The sequence below is a fragment of the Hippocampus bargibanti genome, linkage group LG19 (assembly GCF_051943395.1).
Source record: "Hippocampus bargibanti isolate YZ-2025 linkage group LG19, ASM5194339v1, whole genome shotgun sequence".
In the NCBI taxonomy this organism is placed as follows: Eukaryota; Metazoa; Chordata; class Actinopteri; order Syngnathiformes; family Syngnathidae; genus Hippocampus; species Hippocampus bargibanti.
The window spans coordinates 375,360-390,831 of record NC_142752.1 but is presented as its reverse complement, the minus strand read 5'-3'; the positions used below and the strand labels follow the sequence as shown (position 1 = coordinate 390,831).

The 15,472-nt window shown below is 51.4% G+C and overlaps 2 protein-coding genes across 2 annotated transcripts; both read left to right on the top strand.

Annotated features, from left to right (window-relative positions):
• Positions 1 to 24: 24 nt before the first annotated feature.
• Positions 25 to 11,918, top strand: slc16a10 (solute carrier family 16 member 10). The gene is made up of 6 exons (XM_089022440.1): positions 25 to 424; positions 6,124 to 6,268; positions 8,004 to 8,427; positions 8,492 to 8,635; positions 9,508 to 9,736; positions 9,841 to 11,918. The coding sequence occupies exons 1-6, from the start codon at positions 157 to 159 to the stop codon at positions 10,056 to 10,058; spliced, it is 1,428 nt and encodes a 475-aa protein (XP_088878566.1). The 5' UTR covers positions 25 to 156; the 3' UTR covers positions 10,059 to 11,918.
• Positions 11,919 to 12,009: 91 nt separating this feature from the next.
• On the top strand, positions 12,010 to 15,437 carry slc60a2b (solute carrier family 60 member 2b). Its single transcript, XM_089022430.1, has 4 exons — positions 12,010 to 12,929; positions 13,141 to 13,309; positions 13,380 to 13,496; positions 14,257 to 15,437. The coding sequence occupies exons 1-4, from the start codon at positions 12,678 to 12,680 to the stop codon at positions 15,432 to 15,434; spliced, it is 1,716 nt and encodes a 571-aa protein (XP_088878556.1). The 5' UTR covers positions 12,010 to 12,677; the 3' UTR covers positions 15,435 to 15,437.
• Positions 15,438 to 15,472: the final 35 nt, after the last annotated feature.

The window sequence follows — 15,472 nt, the reverse complement described above, 5'->3', positions numbered from 1 at the left end:
GCGAAAATATCCACGCCGCGGCAGCTGCAAGCTTCACCCGCGGATGTTGCGCCCCCACCCCGACCCAGACCGACCCGACCCGACCCCCCCCCTCCACCTTGAACGCCCTCTTTTTTGGGAAATCGGTCCCTCTTCTCGACGCTAATTGAAAGCACAATGGCAGAAGGGTCGCCGGTCGCCAACGAGGATGCGCCGAAGAAGGACCTCCCGGAAGCGGAAACCAAAGGGAACGGGGACGGTCTCCCGGGCGACCACGAGCGCCCGTTCGCCCACCCGGAGGGCGGCCGGGGGTGGCTGGTCATGCTCGCCGCCATGTGGTGCAACGGTTCCGTGTTCGGGATCCAGAACGCCTTCGGGATTCTTTTCCTTTCGCTCCTCAGGGAGTTTGGATCCGCGGACGACGAGGACCTCCGCTTCAGGACAGGTGAGCGGGAGGGGGGCGTCGTGGTCGTGGTCGCGTTTTTGAACCTCGTCCTGCTTTGCGGTTTGCTCCAAGTTGACTTTCGGCTCGCTTTCAGTTGTCTCGTCGTGATTTGATGACGCGTCAGCCGTCCATCTCCGCGGTTGCGTCCCAACAAACGACAAAAGTCGCGTTCGTTATGACCCTTTCAGCTTTTTCATTTATTTTTTTGAGAGGGAGGGGGGAGCAAGCGCGCCTTGTGCATCAACTGGTTGCCGGATGTCCTCGGGCACTCGTGTGTGTGTGTGTGTGTGTGTGTGGGGGGGGGGGGGGGGGGGGGCTCTTTTATTTGCGTTTCCACCCAATTTGCGCCAAAAACCCTGGAGAAAAAAACAACCGCTTTCTCCCTGCACTTAGACGATAGCTAGATAGCTAATAGATAGCCAGCCAGCTAGCTACCTCGATAGCTGTAACTAATAGATAGCATGGTAGATAGCTGGCCAGCCAGCCACGTAGCACATAGATAGCCAGCTAGGTAGTTAGCTCGATAACCAGATAGGTAGCTAGCTCGATTTAACAGAGCCATTCAAACATTCCATACAGCGTTAGAACCCTTCGACTCTCTTCTTTCAGCAGAAAAAAAAAGAGTTCATTCTTAAGTTATATGGATCTGGAGTTATCTGAGCTTGAAATGAGGGCGGCTATCCACAATACGATGGAAGGCATCCATCTTGGTTTCTATCGCGCTTTAATTTAACAACAGCTGAAGCTGGAACAAAGCGTTAACGTGGGGGGGGGGGGGGGGGGGGGGAAATGATGCCCCCCGAATAGCTAGCTAGACAGCTATATAGCTAATAGATAGCTAGCTAGATAGCTTAGCATCGAAGTTGATTCGCTTGACCAGCCCAAAATGTCGTCCTGTAAACGTTGGCTATGGCACGCACGCACGCCTGCCCAAAAAAACCGCAGAGGAAGCACCCGAGCCACAAAAACGGGAAAATAGAGTTAGCGCATCATCGTCTGCTATCTGGAATCAATCCATCGACACAATCTGCATGTTTTGGGGCTTTGTTTTAACGGAAAAGGTGCAAGCGTGCAAATTAGGCTTGATGCGAAGACTGCACAGGAAGTTGAACCACCCCGAAAACCCCTCAAGCCAATCACAGAAACTGCAAAGCGGATATGCTAACCACCGACGCAGCAGCGGTCGCAGCATAGCCCGCTAGCTACGCGTTGATGTACGTCTGCGTTGTTGACGCGATAACTGCTTTTGCTCATTCCGTCGGTGAAAAAGAGGCCATTTGCACAAAAAATGGTGCAATGGCAAAGATGGATCATATCCATCTCATTCTGTCATGTCGCTGAGCGCTAAAAAATGCAAGGCGGGGCCGCCGATGGCCCCCGGGCGCCATAGTTTGGACACCGGCGCGATGCTGCTGGCTCTTCCTTTTGTTATGTTGACCTTTTTGGCACCCGGAGGGGGAAATCTTCCAACCTGGAAGTCTGCGCTTTGAGGGTCCACTCCAAAGCAGGCCCAGCGAGGCCTTCGCCGCTCTCGCCCAAAAGCCAGCCAAACATGGGAAATCCTCACAAGGACCTTTCCATCATGTCGCTTTGGTATTTCCGATTCACCGGGAGGACACGTCCCAAGTGGCAGGAGGGCCGAAGACATTTTGGGGCTGCAAAGTGCCATTTTTGAGCAAATAATCGCAGATTATTTGGTTGATTAATCTGCGATTCAAAAAAAAAAAAAGGGTTAATTTGCGTCCATTGGCGGAAAAGCAAAGTTTGTCTGTGGTGGCCCGACCTGTCTTGGCATTCTTTAGCTGAAGACAACAGGCCCTTTCCTCTGCCGGAAGGAAGCCTTTTTGTTTTGACGTCGCTTTTGGACAAATGAGCCACTTGTAGACCGTCTTCAACCAGGAAGGGCGCTCAGGGTGGGGGGGGGCTTGCTTTCCTTTCCAACTGGCCAAAAATACCCTCACAAGGACTTCACGTGGAAGAAAAGTCAGTGCGGAAACCGGAATGGAATCCAAACTATGGCCCGGGGGCCGTTTGCGGTCGGACGGTCGTCCATTTTCCCGTTCCGGCCGAGTCGGCGAAAGTGCAAATGGCGATCCACCAATGGCGACGCTTTCCCCAGGGGGCGGAGCGGCTCAGCCCGTCGACGAGCTCGACCCGGGTCAAGGTCGGCGGCCTTGGTATCCACGTCGTCCCGCCCACGCCGCCCTTCTATGAACCGCCTTTGATAAACGGGGCCGAAAACCCAAGACCTTTGGACCCCAATCAGCCTCGGCGGTCTGAAATTGCGCTGTGGCGTTTGTTTTTAGTCGGACCCGGTCCGGTTTGCTGCCATTTTGTTCCGCGGCGCCGCATTTGACTGAAAAGAGGATTTGGGGATCGCCACCTCTGCGTCCGTCCGTGTTTGGCGATCAACGCAAAGACTCAACTTGGCATTTGAGATTTGAGCCACCTGGGCCGACGTGTCGGACAGTTTTTACAGTCGTGACCGACGCCGTTGGATTTCACGCGGATGAATCATGTCAAAATGGTTTCCCTTCATTAGTATCGCCGTTGCTTCATACAAATCAACTGAATGTCCTCGTGAGATGAAGTGAGCTGACGTGCTTGAACAAAAATGGCTCCCGGTCACCCCAAATGAGTTTCAGATGTGACTGCGAAACAACGCGTGCATACACCCCGTTTACCCCCCAAAAAAAATGTGAGAAGAAGGAAGATTATGCGGCGTTGACAGGTTGTCCCATTCTCTGGGACTCGCAACGGCTGCTTAGCTACGCTACAAAAAACAACCAACCAAAAGTGCTCTGAAATGGAGTTAATAATCGACGAGGCGCCCGCACTTGACGTGTGCGAAGGCTGTCGGCAGATAAAGCTCAGCGAAGGTAAACATGAGCGCCGTTTGGGGAAGGGCCGCCATTTTGCTTCCTGCGCAGGCCGCCAATCATGAGGCCCAGATATCGGAGAACTTGCTAGCAAACGGCGCGGAACCCCCTCCACCTTGACCCCGTTCTCAGCCATCCTGCTGGCTGTTGGGTGACACCCCCCAAAATCGTAAATCCCAACGTTTTGTAAACGACGGCAAAATGGCGCCGTGGGATTGTTTTGAGAGCGGATTTGGAGGAAGGACGTGGCAAAAACACCCAGATTGATTTCTGTTTTTGCTCAGCCTTGCACGATCGTCCCCCAATCATAGCCCCCCCCCCCCCACTCCACCCGTCCGTCCATTCCCACCGACCAACGGACAGAATCCTGCAGCATTCTCACGTCACCTCTCACATACAGACGCGGAGTTGCCACGACAGCCAAAAACAACAACAGAAAGACACAAAAAAAAAAAAAAATACACAGTCTGCATTTGATCTGCTGTGCCAACATTTTTTTTCTTTTGCTCACTCATAAATCACACTTCTCCTCGTGGGTTTTCACTTCCTGTTTTGTAGGGCCACACACACACACACACACACACACTCAATGGGCGGCGACGTTTTGGAATTTGTGTTGTAAGCATCCGAAAAAGGAGGCGCCTGGAAGCACTCAGTGGCACAGCTTGTTGATCTATAGCAGGGGTGTTTTTTTTTCCCGCTTTTTCGCTGTTCATTTCCTGTTTGGGCGGCAGTTGGCGGAAAGCGCAATTTTGATTGGATGATACTGACCTAGCGGTTGGCTAAAAGCGCTATTTTGATGATACCGGCCTAGCGCGGTTGGCTAAAAGCGCTGATACTGGCTGTTGTTGAAACAGGTAAACGGCCTTTTTAAATAAGCCCGACAAGTTAAAAAAAAAAATGCAGAGTATCGTCCACTTCAGGTTGAACGGACCGAAGGATTGGCCATTGTGGAGAGAAAATGTTCTGATTCTAATTTGCAATGAAACAGTTGAATATCAGTGGCACTTTGACAAGCCCCCTGCTAACATTAGCGTCCATATACTTCTGCGAGAGAAAGCAAGCTAATGAACCGTGTGCAGGCTAGCTAGCAGTAACTTTGCGTGTTGACTTTCATTCCGATCGTTTGGCTGGATTTATTTTTACTAATCATGAGGAAGGGCAAACTATTCATGCTGATGGTGAGTACTATCACTTATCACGCCGCGAGGCCCCTGGCGGGGTCAGCGCGAGGCTCCTTGTGGGTGTCCGAACAGGCCGGGATGACCGCAACGAGCAAACACCCCATGGCCGCATGTTGAAATAAATAAGAACGGCTCAGCTGGAGTTTGACGTCCTACTTGGGTCTTGTTTGCTTTCGAGGAAGAACCCAACCAGCGTGGCGCCTTCACGCAACCCCCCCCCCACCCCCACCCCGGTTCAACGTTTTATAACAATTTAATAATAATACGTGTCATTTCTAAGCACCTTTCAAAACTCTCAAGGTCACTTTACAGTCACAGGATCAGTTTTGCTGTGGGTGAGCAGCTATTGGATTGCTAATAGATAGCCAGATAGCCATCAGCTAGCCAGCCAGACAACTTACAGTCAGCTAGACAGCTGATACCGAGCGAGCTAGCTAATGGATAGCAAATATAGATTGCCAGATAGCCAACAGCTAGCCAGCCAGCCAGACAGCTTACAGTAAGCTACACAGCTAATATCTAGCGAGCTAGCTAATGGATAGCAAATATAGATAGCCAGCCAGCCAGACAGCTTACAGTAAGCTACACAGCTAATATCTAGCTAGCTAATGGGTAGCAACTAAATAGTCAAAAGTTTCTATTTGCAGAATTGACAAGAAAGGAAGAGTGTTTGCCACTTATTTCTCAGCTTTCTAGGTTGTTGTTTTTTTTTTAAAGGGGGAAAAACACTTGAGGGTGAATGCGAGGCACCACGAGATGATCGCAATATCATGAAGAATGTATACCGGAGGCATCGGGGGTGGGGGGGGGGCAGTAATATTTTTTTTTCAATACATTTACTAAGCCACTTCCAATGAAGTTGGGATCGGAATGAGGCACAGTGCTAAAGTGTGTGTGTGTGTGTGTGTGTGTGTGTGTGTGGGGTCTGACCAGTCCTCCAGGCCATAGGGGGGCGCTCTTGTTTGAAGAAAGTCACCATTTTGCACTAATAATAATAATAATAATAATAATAATCCGTTAAGTTTGAAACAGATTTCCCATTGTTTGAATTGATAATAATAATCCATTTCATTTCTAAGCGCCTTTAAAAACTCAAGGTCACTTTACAGTCACAGGATCAGTTTACTCTGTGGGTGAGCAGCGGCAGCCACACGCGCCAGCGTTCACTCAACCCGGAAATAACTCAAATAGATAGAAAGCTACCTCGCAAACTAATAGATAGTTAATAGCTAAATAGATGGCTAGCCAGCTAGATAGAAAAGAGAGAGCTATCTAGCTCGATAGCTAGTAGCTAGCCAGCTAGATAGCAAATATAATACATTTGATTTCTAAGAGCCTTTCAAAACTCTCAAGGTCACTTTACAAAATCACAGTGTTTCTGTGGGTGAGCAGCGGCAGCCACACACGCCAGCGTTCACTCCACCCGGAAGTAACTCAAATAGATAGAAAGCTAGGTAAGAGTTAGCTAATAATCACTCAACTTGGAAGTAACTCAAATAAATAGAAATCTAGCGAGCTAAGAGTTAGCTAATACAAATGCGCCCTCCCGTCCGTTTTTTGTTGTTGTTGTTTTTGTGGCATGTTTGGATGCTCATGTGGAAGCTTTTTGCTTGACCCGTTTTTTTGCGTCCTTCAGCGTGGGTGGGCTCTCTGTCCATGGGGATGATCTTCTTCTGCTCGCCCATCGTCAGCGTCTTCACGGATATTCTGGGATGCCGAGTGACGGCCGTCGGGGGGGCGGCCGTGGGCCTGGTGGGCCTCCTGGCCAGCTCCTTTGTCACGTAAGTAAAAGAAGACTAAAATGAAAGGCAACCGTGAGGTGTTTGGGCGCGATTTGCTCGCTTCGGGGAAGTACTCCATCCAACCCTGGCATTTTCCCTCCCCCCGTTGTACAGCCAATGAGAAGGTGACTCTCCTCCCCGGAATGGCTGTTTCGTTCCAGTGTGGAAAGCATTGATTTGATTTGTGTGCGCAGGCGGTCACATGACCCCCCACCCCCACCCCCTACGGGACAACAGGCGGTCGCCTGATTTCCGACCCCCCCCCCCCCCCATAAGAGGAGAGGCGGCGTCCACGGGGCTCTGTTGTAGCTCAGATTTTTGCTAACTCATCCTTGTATGCGCTCAAGCTGACATGTTGAAAAATGGGAACCACCTCCCCCTTTCCAATATTAGACATACAGCGATACCTCATCTTACAAACGCTTTTCGCTCACAAACGTTTCGCTTTACGAACATTCAATTCGCGAGGATACAGTCTTGTCAAACAAATGCGTTTTCGGTGGACGAAACAAACCACACAACACCACCGTGGCTGACGGACTAGTTTTCTTTGAGTGTAGACGTGGTTTGTTATCGAGTGGAGTACTATTGCTATTACTGGACCGAAAAAGACCCCACCGCAGGCTAGTGTTAAGCCGAAAAGGACACAAAAGAAAAGTACGTCGAGCAGATGATCATTGAAAAACACCAACGAGGTGTGCGTTTGTGTGACCAGTACCAGTATGCTAAGTCCACCATTGCTACGTGTGGCTAAGGGTGTTTCTGTGTTGTCTAAGCAACAGTCTCAGGCAATATATAGAGGTTGAAAAACTTCTGGATGAATGAAAAGTAGCCAGCAGGGTAGGTGTGAGTGAGGGTATTATCGCTGAGAAAGCACGGTAACTTCACTCGGACATCATCAAGAGGCAACGACATCAACGACCATCACAAAGGTCAATAAAATGACGTGATTATACAGTGCAGTTTATTTCTTTAATTACAAGACAATATCACATTTATGATACATAAAATAAGGTCTATTTTGTGTAGTTTTAAAGCTTAATTAGTAGAAAAGTATGTTTTATGGGGACCTGGGAACGGATTATTCTCATTTTAATGGTTTCCTATGAGAAATTAATGTTTGGAAGACAAACATTTTGCATGGAAGACACACATTTTCTGGGAACCAATTAAGTTTTTAATTTGAGGTATCACTGTAATTAAAGCAAGGGCATTAAAGTTCCGGGTGGGGGGGCACATTGTACTTCTGGTTTCCTCTCAGGAATTTGCGGAAACCATTAGAATGTTTAATTCCCTCCGCATGTCACAAAAAATGAGCGTAGTTTTCAAATTTGAAGTCCAAAATAATGACTCTTATGGTGGTTTGAATACGACACTTGTTTAAGCAAGCATGGTTTGATTTTCTTTTGCGGGCCGAATGAGATGGTGTGGCGGGCCGGATTTAGCCCCTGGGCCTCCTATTTGACACCTGTGAATGAAACAATGAAGTGCATCTGGAGCGATGTCGCCGAAAGTGCAAGGTGCAACGTTTCCCCGCTCGTATCGCTTTCCTGTTGGCATTTGTTGACTTGATGGGAACTTTGGACCCGCCCAAGCTGGCGGGCGGCCATGTTTGCACGCCATTTCCGCGCACGTATCTGACGACGCCGTACGAGGCGGCGATCGGTGAAAACGTGGCCCAAAAAGGGTCTGTGAAGGTGCGCCCTTCAAAATAAAAGTCCTTTTGCGGCGGCAGGTCTTTAGGGCCCATGTACTTCACGTACGGCATCGTGTTTTCCTGCGGCTGCTCCTTCGCCTACCAGCCCAGTTTGGTGATTCTGGGCCACTACTTCAAGAAGCGTCTGGGCCTGGTCAACGGCATCGTGACGGCCGGCAGCAGCGTCTTCACCGTCACCCTCCCCTTCGTGCTGTCGGGCCTTCTGGAGCGGGTGGGCCTGCAGAACACCATGCGCGTCCTCTGCGTCTTCATGTTTGTGCTGATGCTGGCCGGCCTGACCTACAAGCCGCTGCTGCCCCGCAAGGCCAGAAGCGGGCCGGGCGGCTGCCCGCCTTTGGGCCGGCTCTTCAACGTCAACATTTGGAAGTCGCCGGGCTACCGCATCTGGGCTTTCGGCATCCCGGCGGCCCTCTACGGCTACTTTGTGCCTTACGTTCACCTGGTGAGTCCGAACCCGGGCGCCGCCCCGGACCCTTCGCCGTCTTTGACCATCCGGACCGGCGCAGATGAAGCACGTGGAGGAGCGTTTTGGCGAGGATTCCAATAAGGAAGTTCTGCTCATGTGCATCGGCGTCACGTCCGGCATCGGGCGGCTGATCTTCGGCCGGGTCGCCGACTACATCCACGGGGTCAACAAGGTCTACCTGCAGGTACGTCCCTGCTCTCGGAGACGTCCAAATACACGGAACGTCCGACGTACGACCGCCGCCTCCACACCCTATTTTAACAATGTCAATTCTACGCCTGGCACCACAACGCGCTAGCAGGCCGGCAACGAGTATGACAATTTTGGCCAGCCGGCCAGCGTCTCGATTGTGTGATGGCACCAGAGGGGGCGGTTTGCCAGTCACTTAGCCTCAGAGTCTTTATTCAACATTTTAAATGTATTTCAACTTACGACCATTTTCACTGACGACCGACCTTTTGGTGATAGCAGAGCAAATGGGGCAATCAGGCCAGTCGTAGACCCCATAATCAAGTAGGGCAATAGAAGTAATCTGTCAGGACAATAGAAGTAATCACTGTAGCCTCAGGGCATAGTCCTCTGCTCCCTCCCCAACCTGAGAGCGGGGTCTATCATAGCAGAGTCTGGCGCCGCCACGTCTGGACAGTCGGGATATATATATACAGTAAAGTCTCGTTATATCGATATGGGATATATCGATAGTCCCGGTTATATCGATACTATTTCTATGCAGGCACGGAGAAAATTACATGCAAACAGGGTCGGATATATCGATAGTCCCGGTTATATCGATATTTTTTGGACTCCCTTGAATATCGATATAACGAGACTTTACTGTATATATAGATATATATAGGGCCAAAACTACCAGCAAAAAAATTAGTTCGCTGACGAAGCCTCTTGGACAAGAAGCCAAACGTCCGACACCTTGAAAGAAGTACACATGACGGCTGAAGAAACCTTCTCATCAACTGTCTTAGGACCGTTTGGTCGGAACGGAACTCGGTCGTAAGTCGGATGTGACCTGTATCGATGCCAACCATGAAATCGTGGCAGGTGACTTCCTTCGTGGTGATTGGCCTGATGTCAATGATGATCCCGCTGTGCGACGTCTTCGGGGGGCTGATCGCCGTGTGCCTGCTGATGGGGATGTTCGACGGCTGCTTCATTTGCATCATGGCCCCCATCGCCTTTGAGCTGGTCGGCCCCGACGACGTGTCCCAGGCCATCGGTTTCCTCTTGGGCCTCATGTCGGTACCCATGACCGTAGGACCCCCCATCGCAGGTCCGACGCAACCGCAGATGGCAAAAAGATCCGGCACCAGACGCCATGCATGGAAGACTTGAAGCTGACTATTTTGGATCTTTTTCTCCGCTTTTATTTTGTAGGCTTCCTCAGGGACAGGCTGAAAAACTACAACTTGGCGTTCTACCTGGCGGGCATCCCCCCGCTCATCGGGGGGGCCATGCTGTGTCTGATCCCGTGGGTGGAGGCCAGGAGCAAGAGAGCCAAGGAGGAAGCCTTCAAGGACGTCAACCAGAAGATGTTGATGCAGGAGAAGCCTCAGGAAGAGCCACAGGGCAAAACCGGCGAGTCGGTCCTCTAATGGCCGCCCTGCTAGCGGACCGGGTTCCCTTTTTTTCAGGGGGGTGGGGGGGCACACAACAAGTGCCTTCCGGAGCGCCGCTTGCCAAAAGTCAGCTAACGGGGCTTCCGCTACTTTTAATTGAATGTGATCACCAGGAACTATGCAATGAAATCTTCAAATCAGCAAAAGTGCTTTTGTTTTGAAAGGAGACAGGAAGGAAGCCATCTCCAAAGAACATTTTTTTTTTCGACTTCCTTCTGGATTTGACACCTCTGAAGATGGAAACAACAGAGGCTTGTTTTTGTGCTGGCGGCTGCGTTTTGTGGAACACCCGCATGATTACCTCATATGTGGTCAACGTAGAGCTCCACATGCCGACATAACCGTCCGTCCGTCCATCTGTCCCTCTGTCCAATTCGCATTTTAGTGTCTAAATGACGCGCAGAGTCATGCGTTTTTCCATCTGTAGAGTTTACATAATTCAAAGCCTCATTCCGTTTGACGAGCTTAATTGCCTCTATTTGGTTCCGTCCTTTGACCGATGGGATATTTCCTTGCTTTGAAACTGCTGCTTTTGTCCGCCATCGCTTTGCCGGGTGCTTTGAATGTGCAGGAGCATCCCAAATTAGTGTGAAATGGACATACAGTGATACTTCGGCTTATGAGTGCTTTAGCTCACAAACTTTTCACCTCACCAATATTACATTTGCGAGCATATAGTCTTGGCTAACGAAGTAGTTCTCGGCAAACGAACCAAACCGCCAACAGTTTTCCACACCGCCTTTCTTTGAGTGCAGATGTGGTTTGCTATTGAGGGGAGTATTTTTGCGATTATGGGAACGAAAAAGACCACACCACAGGCTAGTGTTAAGCTGAAGAAGACACAAAAGAAAATGACGGCCGAGCAGAAGATCATCAAAAAACACCAACGACGTGTGTGTTGGTGTGACTTAGCGTCCCAGTACCAGTATGCTAAATCGACCATTGCTACTCGTGGCTCAGGGCGTTTCTGTGTTGTCTAAGCAACGGTCTCAGACAATCGAAGAGGTTGAAAAACTTCTGTTGATTTGGAGTAACGAAAAGCAGCTATCTGGGACAGTGTGAGTGCGGGTATTATCGTCGAGAAAGCACAGCAACTTCACTCGGATATCATCAAGAGGCAACTACATCAACAACCATTACAAAGGTCAATAAAAAGACTATTATACAGTTATTTCATTAATTACAATACAAAAGCACATTTATTATAGATAAAATAAGGTATATTTTGTGTAGTTTTAAGGTTTATTTAGTTTACAATGATGTTTTATGGGGACCTGGGAACGGATTATTCTCATTTTAATGGTTTCCTATGGGAAATAAATGTTTGGCAGACTAACTTTTCGCCTTACACACACTTTCTGAGAACCAATGAAGTTCGTGAGCTGAGGTACCACTGTATTTGTCATTTTTCTCTCCTGGGATTACCTCCAAGTGCCTTAGGGAAAAAATGCCTTGCCTTTCCACGGAATTCCTTTTGTGTTTTGAAGGTGTTCGGGGGCTCGTGTGCGCTTTTCTACCTTTTGAAATTTGATTTCCCAATGATCTTGGGAGCATTTTCTGATGTACGCTTTGTCTTCTTTGTACTTTCAACTTTTCCACTGCAGCGTGTGTGCGTTTAGGACTCGCTCCGAGTACAGATCGAAGATTGGGTATCAACCCGACGACTTTCCGTCCCTTGGATGTCGTCCAACCTATCACAAAATGCTGAGTTGACATTTTATTTGCTGTGTCAAATTCCAAGTATCATTGTCATGTTGCGGTCATGTCACAATGAAATGGATTATATGAAAACTGTCATATCGCCAAAGTTAGCAAAAAAAAAACACTTTAACGTTTTCTGTGAGTTTGTCCTTATTTGTGTGTGTTCAGTTACTTTTTTTGTCGCTGCGTAACAGGTAACCGCTGCGGGCAAATGGGTGGCACAAATTTTTGTTTGACGCACTCAGTACAAACAAAAATCCTTCACGACGGAAGGCTTGACAAATATTGATTCGGCCAAGGGAGGCACGTTATGACGTCACACAGCATACTTTGGGGGTACGTTTCACGGTGAACTTCCGGGGAAGAAAAGCACGTTTCGAACGCCAGAGGGCGCCAGTTTCCTACAAAGACGTGATGGGGAAAAAAACTGGCATACAAGAGCTAAAGACATCTCACTCTGATCAATTATTCATACCGGAAGCACATTTGAGATGACGCAATTTGAGATACTTTCTCACGGACACACCGAAAAAGTTCTTTAAGGTGGAGTCATAATAGTGACGGTAACTTCGAAATCGTCATTTGACGTCATCCACCCTACCCGAACGAAGGCAACACGCCCTCGGCCGAGAGTCTTCTTTGAATAGACGGTCTTTGCTTAGTCTTCACCCCCAATTGGCCGACGAATGGCGGCGCGGTGTGTCTGTCGTCACCTCTGATCCTCCCGCCGTCGGCGAGATGACCGACGAGCCGGTAGCCTTCGCCTCGTCGACGGAGGAGGAAACTTTACCCGCTGAGTGAAAGGCGACGAGCGTTTTAAATGGCCTTCGACTTGTAGTGGCCGCGAGGTTTCCCGTCACTCCGTCAAGCGACGACGACGACGACGGAGCGCCAATGTCGGTTGTGTCTTCACCCGCCGCCGCTTCGCTGAAAAAGAAGCACGTCCGCTTCGCCAACATGGACGACGAGCAGGAAGAGGACACCTTGTTTGATAAGTGGAAGGACGCCGAGCGAGGTGATCTCGAGAGGGAGAGGGAGACCCAACCGGGATGCGGCGACCGGGTCAAGGTGGCCGGAGGGGGCGGACAGGCGACGCGCGGCCGCTGGATGGTCAGTCTGACCCTCTGCGCATCCTTTCTGGGCCTGGTAAGAGCACCTTGGCGTCGGCGTCGAATCAACGAGAAGAAAGAAACCCGGTCCGGCCTGGGGGGACATTAACGGGAGGCGTGGGACACCCCCCAACCCCATATCAAACAAAAAATCAGGACAGAACTGAACTTGAAAATTGGAGGCATGCAAAAACACCTGGCTGATTGGCGTCTGGAAGGTCATGACGGTTTTTTTTTCTTCCTTCGAGGGCATGGCGATCTCTGTGATCGGACCCACGTTTGAGGACCTGGCTTCAAACGTGAAGAAGGACATCAGCAACATCTCCTACATCTTCGTCGGACGCTCCGCGGGCTACATCGGCGGCTCGCTTTTGGGGGGGGTTCTTTTCGACTGCCTCAAGCCCAATCTGCTGCTCGGTAAGCCCCCCTCACATCGAGACGACGTCACGGGTGTCCTCAAGCACATTTGGATTGTTTGGGCCTTCAGGTGTCTCCATGCTGATGACTTCGTGCGGAATGTGCGCCATCCCTTTTTGCAAACGAGCCCTGCTGCTCACCGGCTTCATGTCCAGCATCGGGGTCTCCATGGGGATTCTGGACACGGGTATGGACGACGCTTGCAAAACCTCCGGTCATGCTAGCCAACGTCACCAAAGTAGATCAACGGCCCTCTGCTAAGCCGTTCGGAATCAAGCGCAAGTGGCGTTTTGTTGACATGGCAACAGGTTGGGCCGCTGCACTTTCTGGGACTTTGGATCAAAGGTGTCAACGTTTCATCACCTCTACATAGAGAGTTTTCAACTTTAAAGTGAACAATAAAGACTGTTATTGTGGTTTACGTGGGAATTTTTGACATTTTGCCTAAGACTTTAGCTAGCGTCATGGCACTCAACATGCTTGATTTGCTTTGGCAGGCTGAATAAAATGATGTGGCGGGCCAGATTTGGCCCGCGGGCCTTAACTTTGACACCCGTGATGTAAGGGATTAGCAAGCTAGTTGAATAGAAAGAGAGCTATCTACCTCGATCGCTAGCTAGCTCGATAGATGAGCATGAAATTTCAAAAGTTTGATTTGCGGGCCGAATCAAATGATGTGGCGGTCCAGCTTTGGCCCCCGGGCCTTCACTTTGACACCTGTACTTTGGATGAAGAGCCATTATTGGCTATCTACTAGCTGGCTAGCTAGCTTTCTGTCCATTGACTTCCAGGTTGAGTGAGCGCTGGCGCGTGTGGCTGCCGCTGCTCACCCACAGAAAAAACTTCATCCTGTGACTGTAAAGTGACCTTGAGAGTTTTGAAATGGATTATTATTATAAAGAGCGCCATTGCTAACCTCCGCGGGCTTATTTTGTCTTCTCCGTCAGGCGGGAACGTCCTGGTCCTGCAGACGTGGGGCGAGCAGTCCGGACCCCACATGCAGGCTCTCCACTTTAGTTTTGCCGCCGGCGCATTCGCCTCTCCGATCATCGCCAAGCTGCTGCTGGGCCGGCACCACGACGGCGGCGGCGCGGCGAGCGTCTGGAGCAACGCCACGCCCCCCGACGACGGCGCCGCCCGGCCGCTGGGCGGCGACCCCGCCTCCATGTGGGCCTACGTGGTGATCGCCTTGTTCGTCCTCCTGACCTCGATCCCGTTTTTCCTGCCGCGGGTCGGCGGCGAGGCCTCCCGCGCCGGGCCGGCCCGGGCGCCGCGGGCCGGGCGTCCGGCTGCCCGGCACCACGGGGCGCTGGTGGCCCTGCTCTGCTTCTTCTTCTTCGCCTACGTGGGCGCCGAGGTGGCCTACGGCTCCTTCATCTTCACCTTCGCCAAAGATTTTGCCGGGATGACGGCATCCCAGGCGGCGGGCCTGAATTCCCTCTTCTGGGCCACGTTTGCCGCCTGCCGGGGGCTAGCCGTCTTGTTGGCGCGGTGCATGTACCCGGGCACCCTGATCGCGCTTAGTTTGGCGGGCGCCACGCTGTCGTCGCTCTTCCTGGTTCTGTTCAGCAAGGAGCGAGCGGCGCTGTGGTTCTGCACGGCGCTCTACGGCGCCTCCATGGCCTCCATTTTCCCCAGCGGCATTTCCTGGCTGGAGCAGTACACGGCGGTGACGGGGCGCTCGGCGGCAGCCTTCGTGGTGGGGGCGGCGCTGGGCGAGATGGCGCTGCCCGCCCTGGTGGGCGTCCTGCTGGGCAAGATCCCCGGGCAACCAATGCTGATGTATGTGGCGCTGGGCGCCGCCGCCTTCGCCGCCGTGCTCTTCCCGGTCATGTACAAGCTGGCCTCCGACCCCGTCCCGAAACGCCGCGGGAGGGGGCGGCCCGACGACGGCGAGTATCGGCGGGCGCTGTTGGATTCGGGAGCGGCGGACGACGACGACGAAGACGACGCCGATCAGTGGAACGACGCCGACTTTGAAGTCATCGAAATGGACGACGCGGCTAGCGTGGCGGCTTCGCCCACTCGGGACGCTTCTTCGCCCGACGCCGACGGGGGCGTGGCTTCTCTGGCGGGAGACTCGCCCAAAGCGCTGCTCTTTGCCGACAGAGTCAAGAGAGACTGAAGGCCGGCCCTCTTTTCGCCCCCCGTGGAAGTGAAAAT

Excerpts from the sequence above, each read along its gene's own strand:
- slc60a2b (XM_089022430.1), top strand. The coding sequence starts at position 12,678 with ATGTCGGTTGTGTCTTCACCCGCCGCCGCTTCGCTGAAAAAGAAGCAC. Across the intron at positions 12,930-13,140 it reads GCGCATCCTTTCTGGGCCTG|GGCATGGCGATCTCTGTGAT; the intron begins GTAAGAGCACCT and ends TCTTCCTTCGAG. Across the intron at positions 13,310-13,379 it reads CAAGCCCAATCTGCTGCTCG|GTGTCTCCATGCTGATGACT; the intron begins GTAAGCCCCCCT and ends TTGGGCCTTCAG.
- slc16a10 (XM_089022440.1), top strand. The coding sequence starts at position 157 with ATGGCAGAAGGGTCGCCGGTCGCCAACGAGGATGCGCCGAAGAAGGAC. Across the intron at positions 8,636-9,507 it reads TCAACAAGGTCTACCTGCAG|GTGACTTCCTTCGTGGTGAT; the intron begins GTACGTCCCTGC and ends AAATCGTGGCAG. Across the intron at positions 9,737-9,840 it reads CGTAGGACCCCCCATCGCAG|GCTTCCTCAGGGACAGGCTG; the intron begins GTCCGACGCAAC and ends TTTATTTTGTAG.